The sequence below is a fragment of the Geotrypetes seraphini genome, chromosome 5 (assembly GCF_902459505.1).
Source record: "Geotrypetes seraphini chromosome 5, aGeoSer1.1, whole genome shotgun sequence".
Classification (NCBI taxonomy): Eukaryota; Metazoa; Chordata; class Amphibia; order Gymnophiona; family Dermophiidae; genus Geotrypetes; species Geotrypetes seraphini.
The window spans coordinates 221,843,619-221,864,769 of record NC_047088.1 but is presented as its reverse complement, the minus strand read 5'-3'; the positions used below and the strand labels follow the sequence as shown (position 1 = coordinate 221,864,769).

Here is a 21,151-nt window from a genome sequence, read left to right as displayed (position 1 = left end):
GGTGACCCCAAAAAATGGTCACCATGAGTTCGGGGACGAGGCCATTCACCGCCCCGTGGAGTGGTGAATGGTAGCATGGGGCGGTGAACAAGGAGTGAACGCGTGGCGAACGAGCATTCAAACAGGCAGTCCATTCTCTCCCGCCGGCTGTCCATGCATCTCCCTCCCTCCTTTTCCCTTACCTTTTCTTCTTAAAACTGGCGATTTCTATAAGGCTACGAGCTGTATTACAGCCGGAGCCTTGAAGTCGCGTCGCGTTGCCTGCTAGTAAAAGTCTCCTCTGACACAACTTCCTGTTTCCGGATGCATCGGAGGAGACTTCTAGCAGACAAGCCGACGCGACTTCAAGGCTCCGGCTGTAATACAGCTCGTAGCCTTATAGAAATCGCCAGTTTTAAGAAGAAAAGGTAAGCGAAAAGGAGGGAGGGAGGGAAATGCACGGCTGGAAGAGGGAGGGAGCTGCTGGACCGTGTGAAGGGTGCTGGGGGTAGGGGGATGGAGAGGAGAAGACGCTGAAGACGGGGACGGGGACGGGGCGGTGAAAGAGACAGCGGGGCGGTGATGGGGCGATGAAGGGGACAGCAGAGACGGGGACGGGGCGGTGAAAGGGACAGCGGGGACGGGGCAGTGCAGAGGATGGTGGTCCGGGGACGGGGCGGTGACGGAGACAGAATTTTTCCCCGTATCATTCTCTAGTTGATATTGCAAAATGTTTGAGCTTGCTTTTCCCTGGTTGTGCTGTACTTTCTTTGTATTGCTGGTTCACATGTTGATGTGTTTGCTCTTTGTTGCTCAATAAACATGATTTTAAACATAAAAATGGATTGTGAATAAAGTGACTGGATCAGTGAGAAAGAGTAGTGGTAAAATACGTATTTTACAGATTCTCTCAAATTCTGCTTCAGTCCTAAGAAAGCTCTATAATCCGTGTATCATGATTACTAGTAAAAAGAAAGTAACTAATAATAATAGTATTAGTACACTATGCCAACTGTTATTGAATGAAATACTTACGTCACTCTGATTCACGGCATTCATTTTAGCTAACACTACTGCTGGAGGATCAACCACATGTGTGTAGTTCTCATAGTTACTTCTGGCATCTTGCTTATAGATTCTCTGTAATACAAGAGACAACATTAAAATGTGTTCAGATTTTTTTTCCTTCTTGTCATTTCTTGTCGCCCTTGCCCTAACTTCACTCACCTCATTCACTAGCTCCTGAGCTCTCTTAACTTTCCTGTGCTCCACGGAATCCAGAGGAATCCATCCACAGCCGCGAATCCATTCCAGATCGGACTTGTAGAGATTCTAAAGCAATCAAACAAGCCATAGAAAGGAAATATAAACAAGCAGTGGATAGCAGAGCGAGCTTGCAAGAAACTGAAACCCTTTACGGTTCATTATGGATACTGTGGAGGCAGTTCTACAAATTGGTGCCTCCAGGCGTCCTGATGCTACGTGCTGGATGCGATTTCTATAGCAGCATCTGTGCGCTAAGGTACCATTACAAAATATTATCACAATTGGCATGGGCACTCGTAGGTTAGGGCACAACAATTTATGCTATGTCAATGGCAGATGTTAGTGGGCATGCCTATTTGTGTCTTGGTCCGGGAAAGTGCTGGAGTGAATGGTGATAACTCTTAGGGGAGTTGGGGTATCCTTGATACGGGCACATGGTGAAACGTCGGATGACTGCCCCTGACCAAGCGTTCTAAAATGATAAAGCTAAGTGCTTTATATTTCTTTAAATAAAACGCATGTGAAATGATTAAAGTTAAGACTATTATGGGGAGAAGTTACCTCTAAAATAAGTACAAAAAATAAGATAAAACTGGACCAGTGACGATCAGATATGTTAAGCTCTAGGGCCATGAGAGTACTCGAGCCCCGAGTGGTATCGGTGAGGTCCTGGGAAGTTTTCTTGCATGAGTTCTTAAATATATGATTTATTAATAATGTTGAAGAGCTCTTAAGACAGTTGCCTGATTGATAGTATTTGTGTCAAGCGGCATGCTTAACTGATAGTATACTCTAAGGGCTCCTTTTGCTGAGCTGCGGTAGCGTTTTTAGCGCGTGCTGCAGATTAGCACATGCTAACCCCGCACTACGTGGAAAAACTAACGCCAGCTCAATGGAGGCGTCAGCGTCTCGAGCGCTTGGCATTGCAGCGCGCGCTAAGCGTGCACTAAAACCGCTAGCACAGCTTCGTAAAAGCAGCCCTAAGTTTCATGTGTCAACCCCCTGCAGTTTCATGCTATAGCATTTAGGTAGTACCTTATAGAATAGCATCTGCTGCACATTCACTGTTTTTATTGATTAGTAACAAATAGGGGCGTAGACACGGGCCAGGCCTCTCCTGCTTAGTTTGAACTCAGACCTGTCTAACCAGCAGCCGCAAGCTGCTGGCATTGGTTCCTACATGCTGCTGGCAGCTGACCTGGAAGCCTTCACTTTGACGTATTTGTGTTTTGCGTCAGAGGGAAGGCTTCCAGGTCAGCTGCCAGCAGTGTGTAGGAACCACTGCTGGCAATCTGATTAGACAGAAATTCTGCACAGGTGGGGGGTGTGGGAAGGGAGGGAAAGAGAGAGGCTGCTGCACAGGCTGGGGTTGGGAAGACAGGAAAAGAGAGAGGCTGCTGCACAGGCTGGGGGGCTGGGAAGGGAGGGAAAGAGAGAGGCTGCTGTACAGGCTGGGGAGGTGAGAAGAGAGGGAAAGAGAGAGGCTGCTCCACAGGCTGGGGTTGAAAGAGAGAGGCTGCTTCACAGGCTGGGGTTGGGAAGAGAAGAAAAGAGAGAGGCTGCTGCACAGGCTGGGGGCTGGGAAGGGAGGGAAAGAGAGAGGCTGCTGCACAGGCTGGGGTTGGGAAGACAGGAAAAGAGAGAGGCTGCTGCACAGGCTGGGGGGCTGGGAAGGGAGGGAAAGAGAGTGGCTGCTGTACAGGCTGGGGAGGTGAGAAGAGAGGGAAAGAGAGAGGCTGCTTCACAGGCTGGGGTTGGGAAGAGAAGAAAAGAGAGAGGCTGCTGCACAGGCTGGGGGCTGGGAAGGGAGGGAAAGAGAGAGGCTGCTGCACAGGCTGGGGTTGGGAAGACAGGAAAAGAGAGAGGCTGCTGCACAGGCTGGGGGGCTGGGAAGGGAGGGAAAGAGAGAGGCTGCTGTACAGGCTGGGGAGGTGAGAAGAGAGAGAAAGAGAGAGGCTGCTCCACAGGCTGGGGTTGGGAAGAGAAGAAAAGAGAGAGGCTGCTGCACGGGGTGGGGGGCTGGGAAGGGAGGGAAAGAGAGTGGCTGCTGTACAGGCTGGGGAGGTGGGAAGGGAGGGAAAGAGAGAGGCTGCTTCACAGGCTGGGGTTGGGAAGAGAAGAAAAGAGAGAGGCTGCTGCACAGGCTGGGGGCTGGGAAGGGAGGGAAAGAGAGAGGCTGCTGTAGAGGCTGGGGAGGTGGGAAGGGAGGAAAAGAAAGAGACTGTTGTAGAGGTTGGGGAGGTGGGAAGGGAGGAAAAGAAAGAGACTGCTGTAGAGGCTGGGGAGGTGGGAAGGGAGGAAAAGAGAGAGGCTGCTGCACAGGCTGGGAGGGTGGGAAAGTAGGGAAAGAGAAAGGCATAGGCTGAGGAGGTGGGAAGGGACAGAAAAAGAGAGGCTATTGCATAAACTGGGGAGGGTGGAGGCCCACCAACTTTGGGCTCAGGCCTGCCCATAATTGGCTGTCTGGCTATGCCACTGGTAACAAATTAGACTCACTGGATTCTATGTGGATCAATCAAATATATAACCTTTCACCAACCACTAAAATTTTGGGTGTTTTGACAGATTTTACTTTATCTCTAGAGCCTCAAATTAATGCCTTATGAAAACTTAGGAGGATTCAAAAATTGTTTGCAGTAGGACATTTTTGACTTGCAGTACAGGCTTTATTACTTTCCCATTTGGACTGCTGTAATATTAGTTATATCGGTTGTAAAAACATTTTGTTAAAGATGTTGCAAACAATACAGAATACAGCCGCTCGACTGATCTTTTCATTAGGCAAATTTGATAGGATCTGTAAGAAATTACGTTGTTTCCCCATAGAAGTAAGGGTTTTATTTAAATGCTCTTATATTCTATACAAAATTCTATATAGTAAGCTATCACTGTACAGGTATATGAATGAACATTTTGGTTTGTGTTGATTCATCTAGGCCAAGGAGGAGGTGTACAAATAATCCTTTTGCTCTTCCATCTTTGATGGGTGTCAAGAGAAGGCAAATAGGCAAGATGTTATTGGCTTTTCAAGCAGCTAAAGTTGAGAAGGAAACATTCCATTTTTTGTAGCAATTCCTTAATTACAATGATTTTAGAAAAATGCTAAAACCTTTGACATTTCAGAAATATTTGTTACCTAACTTACACTGGGTTTTACTAAATGGTGGCAGAGGCTTCTACCGCAGGCCGGCGAGGTAAACGCTCCGACACTCGTAGAATTCCTATGAGCGTCGGAGCATTTACCTCATCGGCTTGTGCTTGAAACCTCTACCGCCGTTTAGTAAAAGGAGCCCTTAATGTCACTGATCCTAATTGATAGTATTGTATCTGGGCAAGTCACTTAACCCTTCAATGCCCCAGGTGTATTGCCCCTCCCCCCTTTTATAAAGCCAAGCAGCCATGTGGCAAATGCTCCGACGTCCATTGAATTCCTATGGGCACTGGAGAATTTACTGCGCTGGCCCATGCTGCTAGCTTTAGTAAAAAGAGGGGGTTAGATTGTGAACCCACTTGGCAGAAAGAGTACCTCTAGTAGAGCTGTAGAAATAAGTGGTAGTAATAGTAAGTAGTGGTATATTTTTCAAATTATATTCTGGTTCTCTTTAATTTGTTAACTGCTCAGAACTGCAAGTTTGTAGTGGTACATAAAGCAATTGTTATGCTATTGACGCAGGTATGCCTTGGCACCAATTTACAGAATTACCTCCTCTACTGAATAGTACACTTCATATAAAATTAAACATTAAAAAAAAATCTAATTCAGTAAATGGAACATGCTTACATCACTCTGCAGGTCGTAAGCTTTCCTAGCCTGGATGCAGTCGTTCTGATCTGGATGGCAGGTCCATTCGTGCAGGTAATGGCGGTAATCAATATCACTGGCCAACAGTTGACCATCCTTCGCGGCATGAATTGCAACCATGTCCCCTGGTATTGTAATCTTGGCCTTATATTTCTGGTACAACTTTTGGTATTCTCTTTCATTCTGCATCAAGCCCACATGCTTAAACCACATCAGCTTGGGGTCATCCTTCATTGTGGGGAGTCCAACATAATGACCTTTCTGCTTTACATAATCAGACTTATATTTCAGCTGAGGGGGGAAAATACAGATTTGGATGACCACAGGGAAAGTGCCTCAGAAACATATGTAGCATATCTGTCACATACATATGAAATATATAAATATATCAGTTACACATATGCAAATGTGTACTTTGGGGTCGATATTCAACTGGTAGCGGTGAATGTTTTTTTAACTGCCGCTAGTATTATTCCCAAATATTCAATGTCAATCCATTTCTGAGCATCAGCATTGAATATCCAAGTTTATGTGGCCAGCTATCTCTTTGAAGTTAATTGCAATATTCAGTACTTAAGTGCAAAAGCAATGGATTCTGTAACTGGCACCAATATCGGCGGCTGTCAATCGCGTGTCAATCATGCATGGGTGCCGGTTTCTAAATCACACCTATAGGAAAGATAGGCGCCAGAAATATAGGGCCAGAATTTTCTGGGCCTACATTTCCAGGGCCTATCTTTGCGTGAATCTGGCATTGGCCATGCCTACTTTAGCATTTGGCAGCTTATAGAGCCTACATAGGTGCAATTCCGGTGCCTTTTATTTAGCTGCCGGTAGGCACTTCAACCTCACTGCTTTTTGCCATTTATAACGGCGTTCTCAGGTAAGAGGATTCTACTGCTGAGAAAACCTCGTCTGTCACGTGTCTATTTTAAGTCCAGAGTGCCACTAATACATTCTCCGTGGCAGGTTTAAACAAACATTGTGGCATTTAGGGTGCAAAATACTTTCCCACGTTTATAAATCCTTGATACTCTACAGGGTCATTACTAGAATATGCACACTTTGAACTGTATTCACTAACCAGACAATACATTCAATGAAAGACAGAAAAAAGTGGATCTCTCATAAAAATAAGCAATACGAACCTAGTACAATAATCATTGCCAAAACTTAAAAAGCATGAAATAATGGCAAACTTTTTTTTTTAAACCAAATGTTACCTTCAAATGCATTGCTTCTCAAATCCAGAAACAACAGTTACAACTACTAACAAGATAAGGAACCTTTTCACTTGTGGCTAGCCTGAGGTTTAGCGGGCTGTAACAGCTCAAACAGGCACACATCAACCTGCCTTTGCTGTAAAAGCTCCCTTAGATGGAGATATTGGGTGGATCATGGGTGTGAAATGCTCCCAAAAACAAACAGCAGAGGTGACTGTCCACTGATGGCAGAAAGGATATTTGAGGAAACCAAATGTTCAATGTAAAAGTCTTTTTCGATAAAGCGACTCAACACGAGCTGTGTTTTGGCCGCAAGGCCCTGATTCTATAAACAGCACCTAGCGACACTTAATTCCTAGGTGCCGTTCATCGCGGTTGTCAGTGAAACGCTAGGTACCATTTCTAGAATCATGCCTAGTGGCACCTATCTCAACATAAGCATCCTAATGTCAGCTGCCAGTATATGGTAACCCTATGCACAGAATCAAATCAGTATGGAAACCAGAACCCTGATATTACCTCACTCTGAATCTCATTTCCATGCTTGGCATGAGTAATCGGTATAGCATCAACGGGCAGCTCATAACTGATCGCTTTGGTTTTCTCCCAGCCTTCTTTGTATAATTTCTATTTAAAACGAAAACAGATTCAAAATTTAGTTAGAATATGAAATAATATACTTTTTACAGTAGGAATGGAAAATAGCGCTATCTGCAGTGGAATCCCAAACTCACATTTTGTCTGAGGTCTTCCTCATCCAACTCACTAGCACATGTGAGAATATTCTCTGAAGAAATATCAGTTGTATTCAAGATATCTGGTTTAAAAGCCAACATGTGACATGGGTTTGCTAGGACTCAGGCCACTAAAGTGTATCTATCTATTTGATAACCAAGCCCAGTGTTTGCTCCCTAGGCCAGCTGGAGATGATCTGCAGGCCTCAGAAAAGTGTCATGGCCATTGCCTGGTGGCCAGACAACGCCACGAACACGAGTAAAGGCTAATCTCACAAAGTGGTTCTCCTGTCTGATTTGTACTGTGTTTAGACTGAGAAAGAATGTCATACATTATTGATGAGCTTGGCTGCGTTCCGTGCCGTTATCAGTAGGGGGGTTTCGGTGAGAGTATAATTCATTTTCTGAGTATTCCAGGCCTCACGGTACTTAATCTAGGAAAAGAAAAGTAAGCGCAATGAATTGAGTGTACAGCCCCCCCTCCCCAAAGTATCATATCAAAACTGCAAATGTGAGAGCGTAAGTATTTCAAGATAAATATGAAAAGCCTCATCTCTTAAGAATAAATTGGAGAAAATGATTCATATTTTATAGATATGCCCCAATTACATTTTACTCATTACATTTTTAGATAGGTGCCCTATTGAAAATTTACTGCCAAACTGGCCACATGATAATACGAACAAGGTGGAAATTAATTGCACACTTACATTGCTCAGCATTTCAGCAACTTGTTTTGCAGTAACATAATCCACTCGGTCCGTCACCGGGGTAAACTCAAGGGTTTCAGGTTTAGTGCGGTATTTTTGCTGGAAGCAAAAGGCAGAATTCAGACTGAGAAGCCTGTGAGATCTAGATGGCAATAATCAAAAGCTTTTATACTATTGGACAAATGTTTGAATGTTCTCCTCCAATGGAGGTGGATTTTTAGAAAGAATGTACAAATTGGAATTGAGATTTTAGCACAAGATCTGCCAGTCTAGAAATGGACTAGTATGCACTGCTTACGTGTACAGCAGGAATGGAAGATTAGGTTCTTACCTCGATAATCTTTCCGGTAGATGTGTCTAGGAGTTCTGACGATAGGTTATTTACTTCTGGTTGCAAACTGATTACAGAAAGATGTCATCTACATCTTTTGACTCCGCCTTCTTCCCCAGTGGGCTGGGGGTAAGGTGGGCTGTCCGGCCCAGGTGCCATATTGGTGGGGTGCCGACACCTTTCCTCCTCTCTGCCCCTCCCTCACTTCTTCTCATTCCACCCCTCCACGCGCACGCCTCCCTTCCCTTCCCCCATACTTCTATTGGAAGTTGTTGTTTGCGGCAATCAAGAACATGCTCTTCGCAACCCCCATTGGCTCTCCCACTCTCACTTCTAGGTGCCGTGCATAGGAAGTGACATCAGAGGGAGAGCCAACGGGGTCGCGAGGAGCACATTGTTGACCGCCAAGAACAACAGCTTCAACTAGAGGGATGGGGGATGGGAAGGGAAGGGGGAGGAACACGTGGCAGGCGGGATTGGGGAAGGAGCAGAGGGGGGAAACAAGGGCAGGGGAGGAGTGCCACCGCCCTGTGCGCCTCTCATCCTCACTATGCCACTGATGTCACTGCACCCTATATTCTTTCCCAGTACTACTTTCATGGGGGGAGGGAGACAAACACTGGGGGATTAAGATGGAGATCATTCCTAATTCCTCCAGTGGCAAGCAGCACTAATGAGCAGCTTTCTAAAACCTCGATATCCCAGGGAGCAGGTGTAAATCCTAATGTTCAAATGAGTGGATATAAATATGCATCACTCATATGAAATGGGGAATTCATGATTATCTTTTTATCCTGTTCTTGTCTCACCCAAAACATGCCCAGACTACGCCCCTTTTCTATATGCAAGCATTCACATTTTGAAATCGCATATCTTGGCTTTCTGAGATCAGGATTTAGAAATGTATGCAATGTATACATCTAAATGCCTGCTTCTGTGAACACAAGTAGGGCTTCTACAATGAGGGCTTTGGTGTGCACTTTTGTCGATGGAATAAAAGGGCTGGGTTTTAGGTCTGATAAAGGAAAGCATGCCTGGAGATTGCATTTTCAATCAAGTTACAAAGCTTGTGACGCATACTTTGCCCCTGCTCCCAGGAAGGTGGAAATGATTTGGGCGAAGTCATAACCATGATGTGCGAGTCACCCGCAATTAGAAAGAGAACTGTGGGAAGGGTCTGATCATTCTTTACGTCTAATAGCCAGGATGTGACTACCGTATTTTCACGCAAATAACGCGCACCCGTATAAAACGCGCACACGGGTATAGCGCGCAGAAATCACGATGATATGTACAAAAACTTTGGTATACCGCGCTCACGGGTATACCGCGCATGCTGCCCGACGCTCCTTTCGCCCGCCCTGACTTTCCGACTCTCCGTTCACCCCCCCTGACTTCCGTGCACTGTCCCCCCTTGAAGGTCTGTCCCCATCCTGAAAGCCTGATGCCCCCCCCCCGACGTCCGATACATCCCTCCCCCCGAAGGACCGCCGACTCCCCAACAATATCGGGCCAGGAGGGAGCCCAAATCCTCCTGGCCACGGCGACCCCCTAACCCCACCCCGCACTACATTACGGGCAGGAGGGATCCCAGGCCCTCCTGCCCTCGACGCAAACCCCCCTCCCTCCAACGACTGCCCCCCCCCAAGAACCTCCGACCGCCCCCCCCAGCCGACCCGCGACCCCCCCTGGCGACCCCCACGACCCCCCACCCCCCTTCCCCGTACCTTTGGTAGTTGGGCCAGAAGGGAGCCCAAACCCTCCTGGCCACGGCGACCCCCTAACCCCCCCCCGCACTACATTACGGGCAGGAGGGATCCCAGGCCCTCCTGCCCTCGACGCAAACCCCCCTCCCCCCCAACGACCGCCCCCCCCAAGAACCTCCGACCGCTCCCCCAGCCGACCCGCGACCCCCCTGGCGACCCCCACGACCCCCCCACCCCCCTTCCCCGTACCTTTGGTAGTTGGCCGGACAGACGGGAGCCAAACCCACCTGTCCGGCAGGCAGCCAACGAAGGAATGAGGCCGGATTGGCCCATCCATCCTAAAGCTCCGCCTACTGGTGGGGCCTAAGGCGCGTGGGCCAATCAGAATAGGCCCTGGAGCCTTAGGTCCCACCTGGGGGCGCGGCCTGAGGCACATGGTCGGGTTGGGCCCATGTGCCTCAGGCCGCGCCCCCAGGTGGGACCTAAGGCTCCAGGGCCTATTCTGATTGGCCCACGCGCCTTAGGCCCCACCAGTAGGCGGAGCTTTAGGATGGATGGGCCAATCCGGCCTCATTCCTTCGTTGGCTGCCTGCCGGACAGGCGGGTTTGGCTCCCGTCTGTCCGGCCAACTACCAAAGGTACGGGGAAGGGGGGGTGGGGGGGTCGTGGGGGTCGCCAGGGGGATCGCGGGTCGGCTGGGGGGCGGTCGGAGGTTCTTGGGGGGGGCGGTCGTTGGGGGGGAGGGGGGTTTGCGTCGAGGGCAGGAGGGCCTGGGATCCCTCCTGCCCGTAATGTAGTGCGGGGTGGGGTTAGGGGGTCGCCGTGGCCAGGAGGGTTTGGGCTCCCTTCTGGCCCGATATTGTCGGGAAGTCGGCGGTCCTTCGGGGTGGGGGTGCGAGTGGTCCTGCCGGGGGGGGGATGTATCGGACGTCGGGGAGTCAGCCGGGCAAGAGGGCTTGGGCTCCCTCTTGCTCCGATCGTGGGTGCGGGTGGGAGCGCGTGCGAGCGGTCGTTCGGGGTGGGGGTGCGAGCGGTCCTGCTGGGGGGGGTGAATCGGGCGTCGGGCGGGGTGGGAACTATGTTTTAAAACTTTTGTATACCGCGCTCACGCATATAACGCGCGAGGGGTATGCGCGGTAGGTAAAAACGCGTATAACGCGCGCGTTATATGCGTGAAAATACGGTACTACCACCACTTTACTCCACTGAGGTTTAGTTAGGCCACCTACCTCTTTAATAAAACAAGATGAGAGGGGTCATCCAACACCAGATTAGAATTAGGTAGTAAGGGATTGTTTTGTAAGACAACGATGGGCAACTTTCTGAATTCTGTAGGGGTTTGACTTCAGAGAAAGGGCGGGACCGCGGCAGAGGAAGCAGCGCAGGGCTCAGAGAAGGGGCGGGACCACTGGCAGAGGAAGCAGCAGGGCTCACTGGCGTCGCGAACCCATGGTAGGCTGCTTCTCCACCGCAAACGGTGCAGGGGGGCTGGGGGATGAATCGGACGTCGGGGAGGGTGCGAGCAGTCCTTCAGGGTGGGGGAGCCAGTGGTCCTTCGGGGTGGGGCATCAGGCTTTCAGGGTGGGGCGGGCCTTCAAGGGGGGGACAGGACTTCAAGGGCAGGGCGGCGAGAGGAGAGTCGGGGCGGCAAGTAGCATGCGCGGTATACGCGTGGGCGCGCTATACCAAAATTTTCTTACATAAATTCCTTGTTCCTGCGCGCTATACCCGTGTGCGCGTTATATGCGTGAAAATACGGTAGATGGGCAATGTGGCCTTTATCTACCGTAATGTTTCTATGTAGACAAGGAGTATGCCATTGTCTCTACATACCTATCATATTGAGATGTTGTTTAATATGTGCTGCATGAGTGCACAACCACTTAGAAAGGATGTTTATGCTCTGATTCAGGTTTATCTGAGTTGGGGGGAAGAGGGGTAGGAAGGGGACTTAAAAAGACATTTGATTGCCCTGTGCATTTTGTACTAATGCGTATACATATTTGTTTCTTATTCTAGAATATATAGGGGACAGGTTGTTATTTTTTTTTCCAAAAGAACCTATCCAGATGTAAATTTTGTTGGTACTTTTCATCCTATGAACTTTGTACAAATCCTCATAGGGCAATTCCAAGCAAACTTTTCCTTTGAAAATCATCCATAAGTAATCTGGTCCACGGACTCTGCAGCTGCTTTCCAGAGGGATAAATTTGGCCAAGAAATAGTCTATGATCATATTATCCAAGTAAGGGCAGAGGTATAATGGTCCTTGAGAGTGGAGGAGTAACTTAGTGGTTAGCGCTATGAGCTACAGATCAGAGAAGCTAGCATTCAGATTTTGTCAATGCTCTCTGGACCAGTCACTTAGGACCTCTTCTATTAAACTGTGCTAGCAGTTTCTAGCACAGAAAGGCATGCTGAATGGCCCGCACTGCTGCTGACGCTCATAGAGTTCCTATGAGTGTCGGGAGCAACGTGGGCCATTCAGCGCAGCTCTCTGCGCTAAAAATTGCTAACACAGTTTAATAAAAGAGAGGATTAATCTATTGTGAAAGGTACCTGATCAGATTGCAAGCTCTCTGTACCTGAGTGTAACTCACCATGAGTTACCAATAAAGAGATGTGAACTAAATAAACAAATAACAAAAATCATACATTTGAAAATTTATAAACGCATATTATTTTCTAATCCCACCTCAAACATGTCTCCAGGAATGCCTCTTCTTAATTAAAAATACATGTGCAGGTTGAGGGTGAGCAATTTTTGAACAGTCCTTTTATCCAGACAAATGTGTTTTGAAAATTGCCCTCTCCAAGTATTTAATAGATCTGCATTTTATGTATTCAATAATGATGCAACTCTCTATTTGATTAAAAAACACAAGTTAAATATTGTTGTACCTCGCTTATAAGGTCCTGGGCATGCTTAACCCTCTTGACGATGGGAGACTCACTTGGAATCCAGCCAATACCGCGCAACCATTCTAGATCAGACTTATAAATTGCCTAGGGAGATAAGGCAGAACATTAAAAATGAATACTTCCTTTCTTTTAACCAAGAACTAGAGTACCATATTATTTGCAACAGGCACTGTCTATATATACTGTGTATATATATATATATATATATATATATATATATATATATATATATATATATATATATATATATATATATACATATTAGATCATTAAGATCAGAAATAGCAATGTGATTGTTGGTAGATCCAGAACATCACATGTCAACAAGCCAAGCTGCACTTTCAGTGGGAGACTCAAGACTTTGGAACTCACTGACAGGTAGATTATGACTATGTAGAAATACTGGGCAATTCAAGTGGTTGCTTAAAACCCATTTGTTTGTGCATGAGTTCTACTGTTGAGTTATTGATTAGAATTGGGGGATGATGTGTGATGCTGATTTTATGTCTGTCTGTTGATGAATTATATATGTTCAATTGTAATCCGCCTAGGTGTTAGGCAAGAAAGAAATTTTTTAAATAAATAAAATTCATACTCCTAGCAAGACCCAAACCCTTTCTCCCAACCATCAACAAAATCCTCAGCTCTCTCTGCTCCATTTGATTTTTTTCTGTGTATCCCCCAAATAAGATCCTAAGCTTTCTTTCCCGACCCCAAGCAAGACCTCTAAATCTCCCTCCCTGTTTCTTATCTTTCCTCCTGACTTCTGTCTCCCCCAACCAAGCACACATATCCAACTCCCTTTCTCTTCCTTCTCTAGCCATACCACTCCCAGCTTGCTCTCTCTCTTCCTCTATATCAGGGTGTCAAACTCAATCACATAAGGGGCCGATATCTAAAACACAGGAAAAGTCATGGGCTGAATTTTTAAATAAAAATTACTTAGTATTAATAAAAGATACTTAGTATTAGTAGAAGTATAGATCCTTCCTCACCCTCAGACACCTGTGGCACGGTCAGGCACTAGTGTGGAGCGCCCTGCTCCAACCTAGCTGTTACGCTGGGACTAGGGCCTGCAAATGGATACTGAGGCAGTGTAGTGAGAAGCTTGGAGCACTGCTGGGACAGCACCTTCAGACACTTGGAGCACCACTGGGGCTGCAAAGTCAGGCGCTTAGATGCGGCACAGTCATCGCGGGCCACATAAAATGGCCAGGCGGGCCGGATTCTGCCCCCAGGTCTTGTGTTTGACATGTGTGCTCTATATGGTCTATTCTCCATCCCAGTTTTTTGTAGCTTACTCCTCCTGTTCCACACTGATCATAACACCCTCATTCTCTACTAATCAGCATCCAACTGCTGATTTGTACAGCATGAAGGTACAGTGCCCTTCATGGGTCAAATCAGCAGGCCCAGGTGGCAGAGTAGTCATCCACAACCCAATGTATAGCTGTTCTCCTTCTTTTGTCACAAGGAGGCAGAGGACATTATTAGTGCTGGCAATGTTAGCTTCTTACACATATTAACTATAAAAAAAATTGTTAATATTAAGAGGTTTTTGAAGCAGCCACTTTGTTGACTCATAAAAGCATCATGACAACTTAGCTATCTATGGATGCTCCTTCATTATTGCAATAGAGCAGCATGTGTGAAAAAGCACCTTGTATTCGCATGCAGGATTACTTTTTCAAAGACTATGAGAGAACTACTCTGAATTGTACGGCATATAGTAGAATATTGAATATGTAACCAAATATGATAACCATGCGGTGGAGGTCATTGGTGTATTTGGGGAGGGAGAGGGATTGGAGTGGAATGAGAGGAGGATTTAGATGAATGTTTTGATATTTGAAGAGTATATTCCAGGGCATTGGTTATACTCTTGGATAATGGGTACCTAAACATTGTACTTGTTCAAAACTTGGTGAAGTTTTTTGTTTTGTGTTGTTTGCAGCTAATCTAATCTGGGATTTATGAGTCGTGCTATGTCTGAAAAGGTTCAAGGCGACTTACAGTACAATTTATGGAGATACGGTTTAGTGCAGTACAAGAATGCAGTAGAGATGCATTATGGAACCTTCGAGATTCTATGAGGTAGAGATTGTCATATTATGCAGGTGACGAGATAATTTGGTACAGCTCAGAGATGCTACAGCTACAGTTTTTTTGTTTGTTATATGTCATGATTGTTATCAATATTTTTATTTTGTATTTATTTCAGTGTTATATCCTGTCATACCCAGGAGCTCAGAATGGGTCACAGTAGTACATTCACATTGTTTGGGGTACAGGAGTATATTTTAGGGTAGAAACAATACAATCATAACGTTTTAGAGGTACATGGTTAATCATGCTTATAGTGTATCCTGCTGGGAGGGGAGAGGACAGAGGGCATTTACAGTAAAAGGATAAAGCATTGGGGTGTATACATCAAATGTTGAGGGGGGAGGAGGGTTCGAATGAGCACACACTTGGCTGGGGGCATTAGGTTTGAAGCAAGGATACTCGGTCAGTAGCGGTGGTAGCTATGGTATATAATCCTGATTAGATTTATGTCATGTCATGAACTCTGAATTTAATGGCCAGCAATATAAAGTTAAACAAGATATCCAATATAATATGTTGACTCTTACAGTGACTAGCTACACTTGATAACTTACATCACTCTGGAGGTCGTAGGCTTTTCTAGCCTGGATGCAGTCGTTCTGATCTGGATGACAGGTCCATTGGTGCAGGTGCTGGCGATAGTCAATTTCACTCACTAATGTCTGGCATTGCTTGGCTGAAAGCACCGACACCATATCCACCGGTAAGTGGACTTTAGCCTTTGTCTTCTCATAATCTTCTTTGTAGGTCAAGTTATTGTGCAGTTTGGTTGAATGTGTGAACCATGACAGCTTGTTGTCATCTTTCACAGTTCGGCTTCCAACGTAGTGTCCTTTCTGTTTCTCATGAGTTAATTTGTATTTATACTGGGTAATAAAAAAAAAAAAAAAAAGAGAGAGAGAGAGCCATAGACATTAAAGAAATCCTAGAAGCTGGGACTCCTCTTCTGTTCTCCAATAAACTCCAGGATGAATCATATACTTGAGTCTGACCCTCTCCATGTCTGTCCATCACACATTTTAAGGAATAATACAAATTAAGAAGGAAGGAATAAAATATTTTTCTTTACCCCTCTAATGGCCCTGGATGTTTATGCAGGTACTGGCACTGAATTAACAGGATTCTATAACAGGCTTCCCACCTTACTCCTGCCTCAGACTGCCCTGCCTCTACCCAGATGGTACCGAGGAAACCAGGCATGATTTTCTGTGACATTATGGACCAAATTCTAGACATGGTACTTAAAAATAGGTGTGCTAAGTGCTATCCTATAAACGGTGCTCTTAATTAGGCGTCATTTAAAGAATTGCATTAAGTGCCTGTATCCTTTTAGGCGTGAGGTTTACACCAACTAAAATCAGTGTAGATCCCCATGCCGATCATGTTTATTCTGTAACAGTGTGTGTAAATTTTTGGAATGCCCATGCCCTGCCCATCCCCATCCCCTTTTCGTATCTGTGTACTAACATGGCTTGTGTAAATTGTGATTTACTGCCGATTCATGATGATAATTGATTGTTAGCATCCAATTATCGGCACTAATTAGTTCATTATTCAATTAAATTTTACAGACAAAATGGCTGTGCACCCAAGTCTGCACACACAATTTTGTCTGCCATATATAGAATCTGAGGTTTGGGCAATTTCCTGAAGGAAAAGTCCATAGTCTGTTATTGAGACAGACATGGGGGAAGCCACTTCTTGCCCTGGATCGGTAGCATAGAATGTTGCTACTATTTGGGTTTTTGCCGGGTACTAGTGATCTGGATTGGCTACCATGAGTAAGGGCTACTGGGTCTGCTATTGAATATCTTTGCCTGGGCTTAGCAAGCACTATTTAACCAGGTAGGACTTGCTGTTACTCTAACAACTTACTTTACATATCAACCCCTTTATATATTGGTTTATTGGTTATTTTTGAGTATTTTTCTTAAACCTTCAGAGCCTTGGTCCAGCCATATTGGTTTTTCAAAGTCCTAAACTTACATCACTGGCAATTTCTCTTGAGGCTTTGGCAGATGTAATTGGGATGGCATCAGCTCTGAAGTCGCAGATCATCTTCACTTCATCCCAACCTTTCCTATACAGTTTCTTTAAAAAAGGAAAAAATAATCAATATAGTAATATTAGAAAAATGGAAACATAATGGCAGATAAAGGTCAACAGCCCATCCAATGTGTACATCTGTATCATCTACTAGCTCCTCCTCTCTCTTAAGAGAATCCACGTGCCTGTCCCACACTTTCTTGAATTCAGCCAGTCTTTATCTCCACCACTTCTACCAGGAGACTATTCCACACATCCACCACCCCTTCTGTAAAGTATTTCCTTAGATTACTCCTGAGACCATCACCTCTTAGTGTCATCCTATGCTCTCTCCTTCCAGAGCTTTCCTTCATTGAAAATAAGGTAATACAAGGTAACTTTTAATATTATGTAAAAAAAAAACAATACTTACATAGCTAGTATTAATTGTATTAGCTTTTGACAGCATAATCTCAGGAGTATCTGGCTTCACATGTATGTTTGTTTTCTCATGGTCCCACATTTCTCTGTACTTCCACTGTTTGGAAAAAAAAAGTGATACAGCTTAGGCTATATTTTGAATTATTTCAGAACACCGTGAAAATAAAGTTTAAGGAAGAAAAGTTTAGAATGGAATAATGACTTTAACGTGCTATTATGCAATTCTCAATGAGGAGATCATTTCTAGAGGTTACACACGCTAATACTCTTTTCATGATCTGCCACTGTGTCCATTTTATGCAACTGGCGCAGCACCAAATAAGGGAGGAAGTCAGTAAATGGCGCCCAAATTTAGGTGCCAACATGATCGGTGCTAAGCTACAGGTAGTCCCTGAGTTAAAAATGCCCGACTTAAGATTGACTCATACTTAAGAATGCGATCGCAGCTTCATTTGATTTCACTGAGCAGTATTTCCAGTGGCATAGATTCCTACATTTCTCTTGCAGCAGATTCAGGAATGATGCAGGGCCACATTAAGAACAGTGTGTGGTTGGGCATGCTGTACCTTAGAGGGAACACTGATAAGAACAGTTGGCCCTTTTGTCAGCTGGGAGCAGAGGGTAAGCAGCAATAATCTTAAAATCTACAGGTTCTGAGTTACATACAAATCTGACTTGAGATCAGCTTTTAAAATGTAACTTGTTCTTAACTCGAGGATTGCCTATAGTATTCTGTATAGGGCTATATATGCAGAACGACCTTTACAGAAAACAAGCTTAATGTTCATTTTCATGCCTAACTTTGGGCAGGAGAATTTACGGCTGCCAAAAGCTGGTGTAAATGCTGGCACCCAACTAATGGCAGTTAGGCATGTAATTGACAGCATTCTATAACAAATCTCCTAAATTCTGTGAATGCCCCTCTCCCGCCCATGCCTCTTCCATGGCCATGGCCCCTTGGAGTTGTGCACTAAGAAATTTAGGCATGCATGCATAGAATAGAGTGCAGGGCAAGTAGCATCAATTGTTAATGCCTAATTAGGTAATTAATTTAGGCATGCCTTTGGGATCCATGCCCAAATATGAGCACCATTTACTAAATTTCCTACAGTTTGCCAAAGGTTTTGTGCTAAGATGTAGTATGCTAAATGCTAACTGCCCAATATTCAGATCACAGGAGACAGCCAGCTATCTCCTGCGGTCGGCAGTGAAACCAGAAATTCAATACTGGTGTCATATCTGATGACTGGCATTGGAATTTCTGAGTTAATTTTGATCAGCTGAGATATGGTCAGGTAAGCCAATATTCATCGGCTGGCTGCCTGCCTACTACCTCATACCATACTATACCATATTGTTTCTTATACCGTGCAACTGTCTGCTAGGAATCATTGTGGCTTACATAAGATTAATTAGGATTCATAACAGTAATATCAAGAATCATACTTTTTACCTGGCGAGCTGATGAATATTGGTGGTGACTGGCTATATCGCGTGACATAGCTGGTCACTGGACCAGCTGCTGACCAGAATATTCAGTAGGACATGGCCGGATATCTCCTGCTGAATATCGGCAGGCCGGCTATGTGCTATATGTTTGGCCAGGAGCCGTTCCTGGCCAGCCAAATAGCACTGAATATTGGGTGGTAAATCTCTAATGGCATCTGGTTGTCCAGATTCCATTATAGAATGCTGGTGTTAGTTGGCATTTATGGAGGTGTGCCCACTTATGCCATGTCAACAGCTGATGTAAATATGCATGCCTAAATGTGGCACCTTAGCGCATAAGTCACACTGGGGAACCAGTGGATATAATTTACCTGGACTTTCAGAAAGCGTTTGATAAAGTCCCTCATGCAAGGCTTATGAAGAAACTAATAAGCCATGGAATTGGAGGAGAAGTACACAGATGGATCGGCAAATGGCTTGAAAACAGAAGGCAACGGGTTAGCATAAATGGGAAATTCTCGGACTGGGGGAGAGTGACTAGCGGCGTGCCCCAGGGCTCGGTTCTTGGGCCTATCTTGTTCAATATTTTTATAAACGACCTGGAAGAGGGTACAGCATGCAATATAATAAAGTTTGCAGATGATACAAAACTATGTCAGGTGGTTGGCTCTCTAAGGGACTGCGAGGACCTCCAGAAGGATCTGAACAAGCTGGAAACATGGGCGATAAAGTGGCAGATGAATTTTAATGTAAACAAATGCAAGGTGATGCATCTAGGAAGCAAAAACAAGGAATATGAGTACAAGATTAGAGAGTTGCGCGGGGACAGAAATCCCACCCGTCCCCACCCGTCCCCGCCAAAATCCCACCCATCCCCACCCGTCCCCGTGAGGAATCCCTCCGTCCCCACCCGTCCCCGTGAGGAATCCCTCCGTCCCCACCCGTCCCCGCGAGGAATCCCCTCCGTCCCCACCCGTCCCCGCGAGGAATCCCCTCCGTCCCCACCCGTCCCCGCGAGGAATCCCCTCCGTCACCATCCTTCCCTATAAACTTCAGAAATAGTTATTTTATTTAATTATGCTACTGAATTAAAGGCTCTGGTAGAGACCCATTTACAAATAAGCAAAGAGACTATTAATTTGGAAATATTAATTGGGAAGAATACATACTTTGTAAATGGGTTTCTACCAGAACCTCTAATGTAAATATAAAATATAAATACTCAGCTGATGAGAACCCACAAACTGTCAGCTGAGGACTTCCTTTGCAGTTGGCCTGGGGTCCCTTTTGCCAAGCTTGGCAGGCAGCAGTAGCGTCCCTGAGTCACAGATGCTGGCACCTCAGTGGCTCATGGATGCTGCCAGCGACTGCTGCGCTTGGTGGAGGGGAGTTCTGACCATCTCTAGAGGAGGTCCTCTGCTGGCGGTGCTTGGGGATCCCCACCAGTCACAGCAAGGGCCAACAAGTACTTCAACACTGTAGAAATAAAACCAGAAATGCATTTCCTTTTCTTTTGAACACAAAACAAAGATATCTGCCATATACATTTCCCAAGGCAGATGACTCTATGCAATGTCACCTCGGTAACAAAATACAAAAATAGACAAATACACCCCCTCCCTTTTTACTAAACCACAATAGTAGGTTTTAGCACAGGGAGTTACGCTGAATGCCTCGCGCTGCTCTCAATGCTCATAGGCTCCCTGCGCTAAAAAACAATATTGCGGTTTAGTAAAAGGGAGCCATAGTGCAAAATATAGATAGCAGATATAAATTCTCAAAACAGACACATTTTGATCACTAAATTGAAAATAAAATCATTTTTCCTACCTTTGCTGTTTGGTGATTTCATGAGTCTCTGGTTGCACTTTCTTCTTCTGACTGTGCATCCAATCTTTCTTCCTTTCTTTCAGCCTCCTGTATGTTTCCTCTCCTCCAGACCTCATTCTCTCCCCCAACTTTTTCTTTCTGTCTCCCTGTTCCCCCTTCTTTCTGTCTCTCTGTCTGCCCCCTTTCTTTCTTTCTCCGTGCCCTCCCCCAAGCCACTCGGTTTGCTGCCACCGCCATCGGGGAATAGTCCCCAAGCCACCGCTGTCCCAAGCTTTCCCTGCAGAAGCGTCGCGCTGACCAGCATTCCGCTCCCTGACGTCAATTCTGACGTAGGAGAGGAAGTTCCGGGCCAACAAGGCATTTCTCCTCATTCCATCCAGCCTGAGCCCCATCTCTCCTTGATCCAGCATTTCCCTTCTGTGTCTGTCAGAATTACCATTCCACCTATTTTCCAGCATCACCCTTCTTTGTGTCCATCTCACCTATATCCCTATCTCACCACTTTTTCAGAATCTTCATTTGTCTCTGTCCTTGTCTTTACCCCATATTCACCATTTGCCCTTTCAATGTCTTTATCTCCCCCCCCCCACACACACTTTTTCAGCATTACTTCTATGTCTCTATTTC

At 45.6% G+C, this 21,151-nt stretch overlaps 1 protein-coding gene across 23 annotated transcripts in view; it reads right to left on the bottom strand.

The window, feature by feature from the left end:
- Nucleotides 1–21,151, bottom strand: part of NEB (nebulin) — a 419,697-nt gene that overhangs the window by 148,139 nt on the left and 250,407 nt on the right. For 22 of the 23 annotated variants that reach the window (XM_033944892.1, XM_033944897.1, XM_033944903.1 and 19 more), the window contains 10 exons: nucleotides 17,238–17,342; nucleotides 16,766–16,870; nucleotides 15,334–15,645; nucleotides 12,653–12,757; nucleotides 7,715–7,813; nucleotides 7,337–7,438; nucleotides 6,790–6,897; nucleotides 5,027–5,338; nucleotides 1,207–1,311; nucleotides 1,015–1,119 (listed from right to left, as the gene is read on the bottom strand). In XM_033944892.1, coding sequence (XP_033800783.1) covers nucleotides 1,015–1,119; nucleotides 1,207–1,311; nucleotides 5,027–5,338; nucleotides 6,790–6,897; nucleotides 7,337–7,438; nucleotides 7,715–7,813; nucleotides 12,653–12,757; nucleotides 15,334–15,645; nucleotides 16,766–16,870; nucleotides 17,238–17,342 — 1,458 coding nt within the window. The remainder of the gene's footprint in view (nucleotides 1–1,014; nucleotides 1,120–1,206; nucleotides 1,312–5,026; nucleotides 5,339–6,789; nucleotides 6,898–7,336; nucleotides 7,439–7,714; nucleotides 7,814–12,652; nucleotides 12,758–15,333; nucleotides 15,646–16,765; nucleotides 16,871–17,237; nucleotides 17,343–21,151) is intronic. The other variant, XM_033944916.1, reaches the window with a different exon arrangement.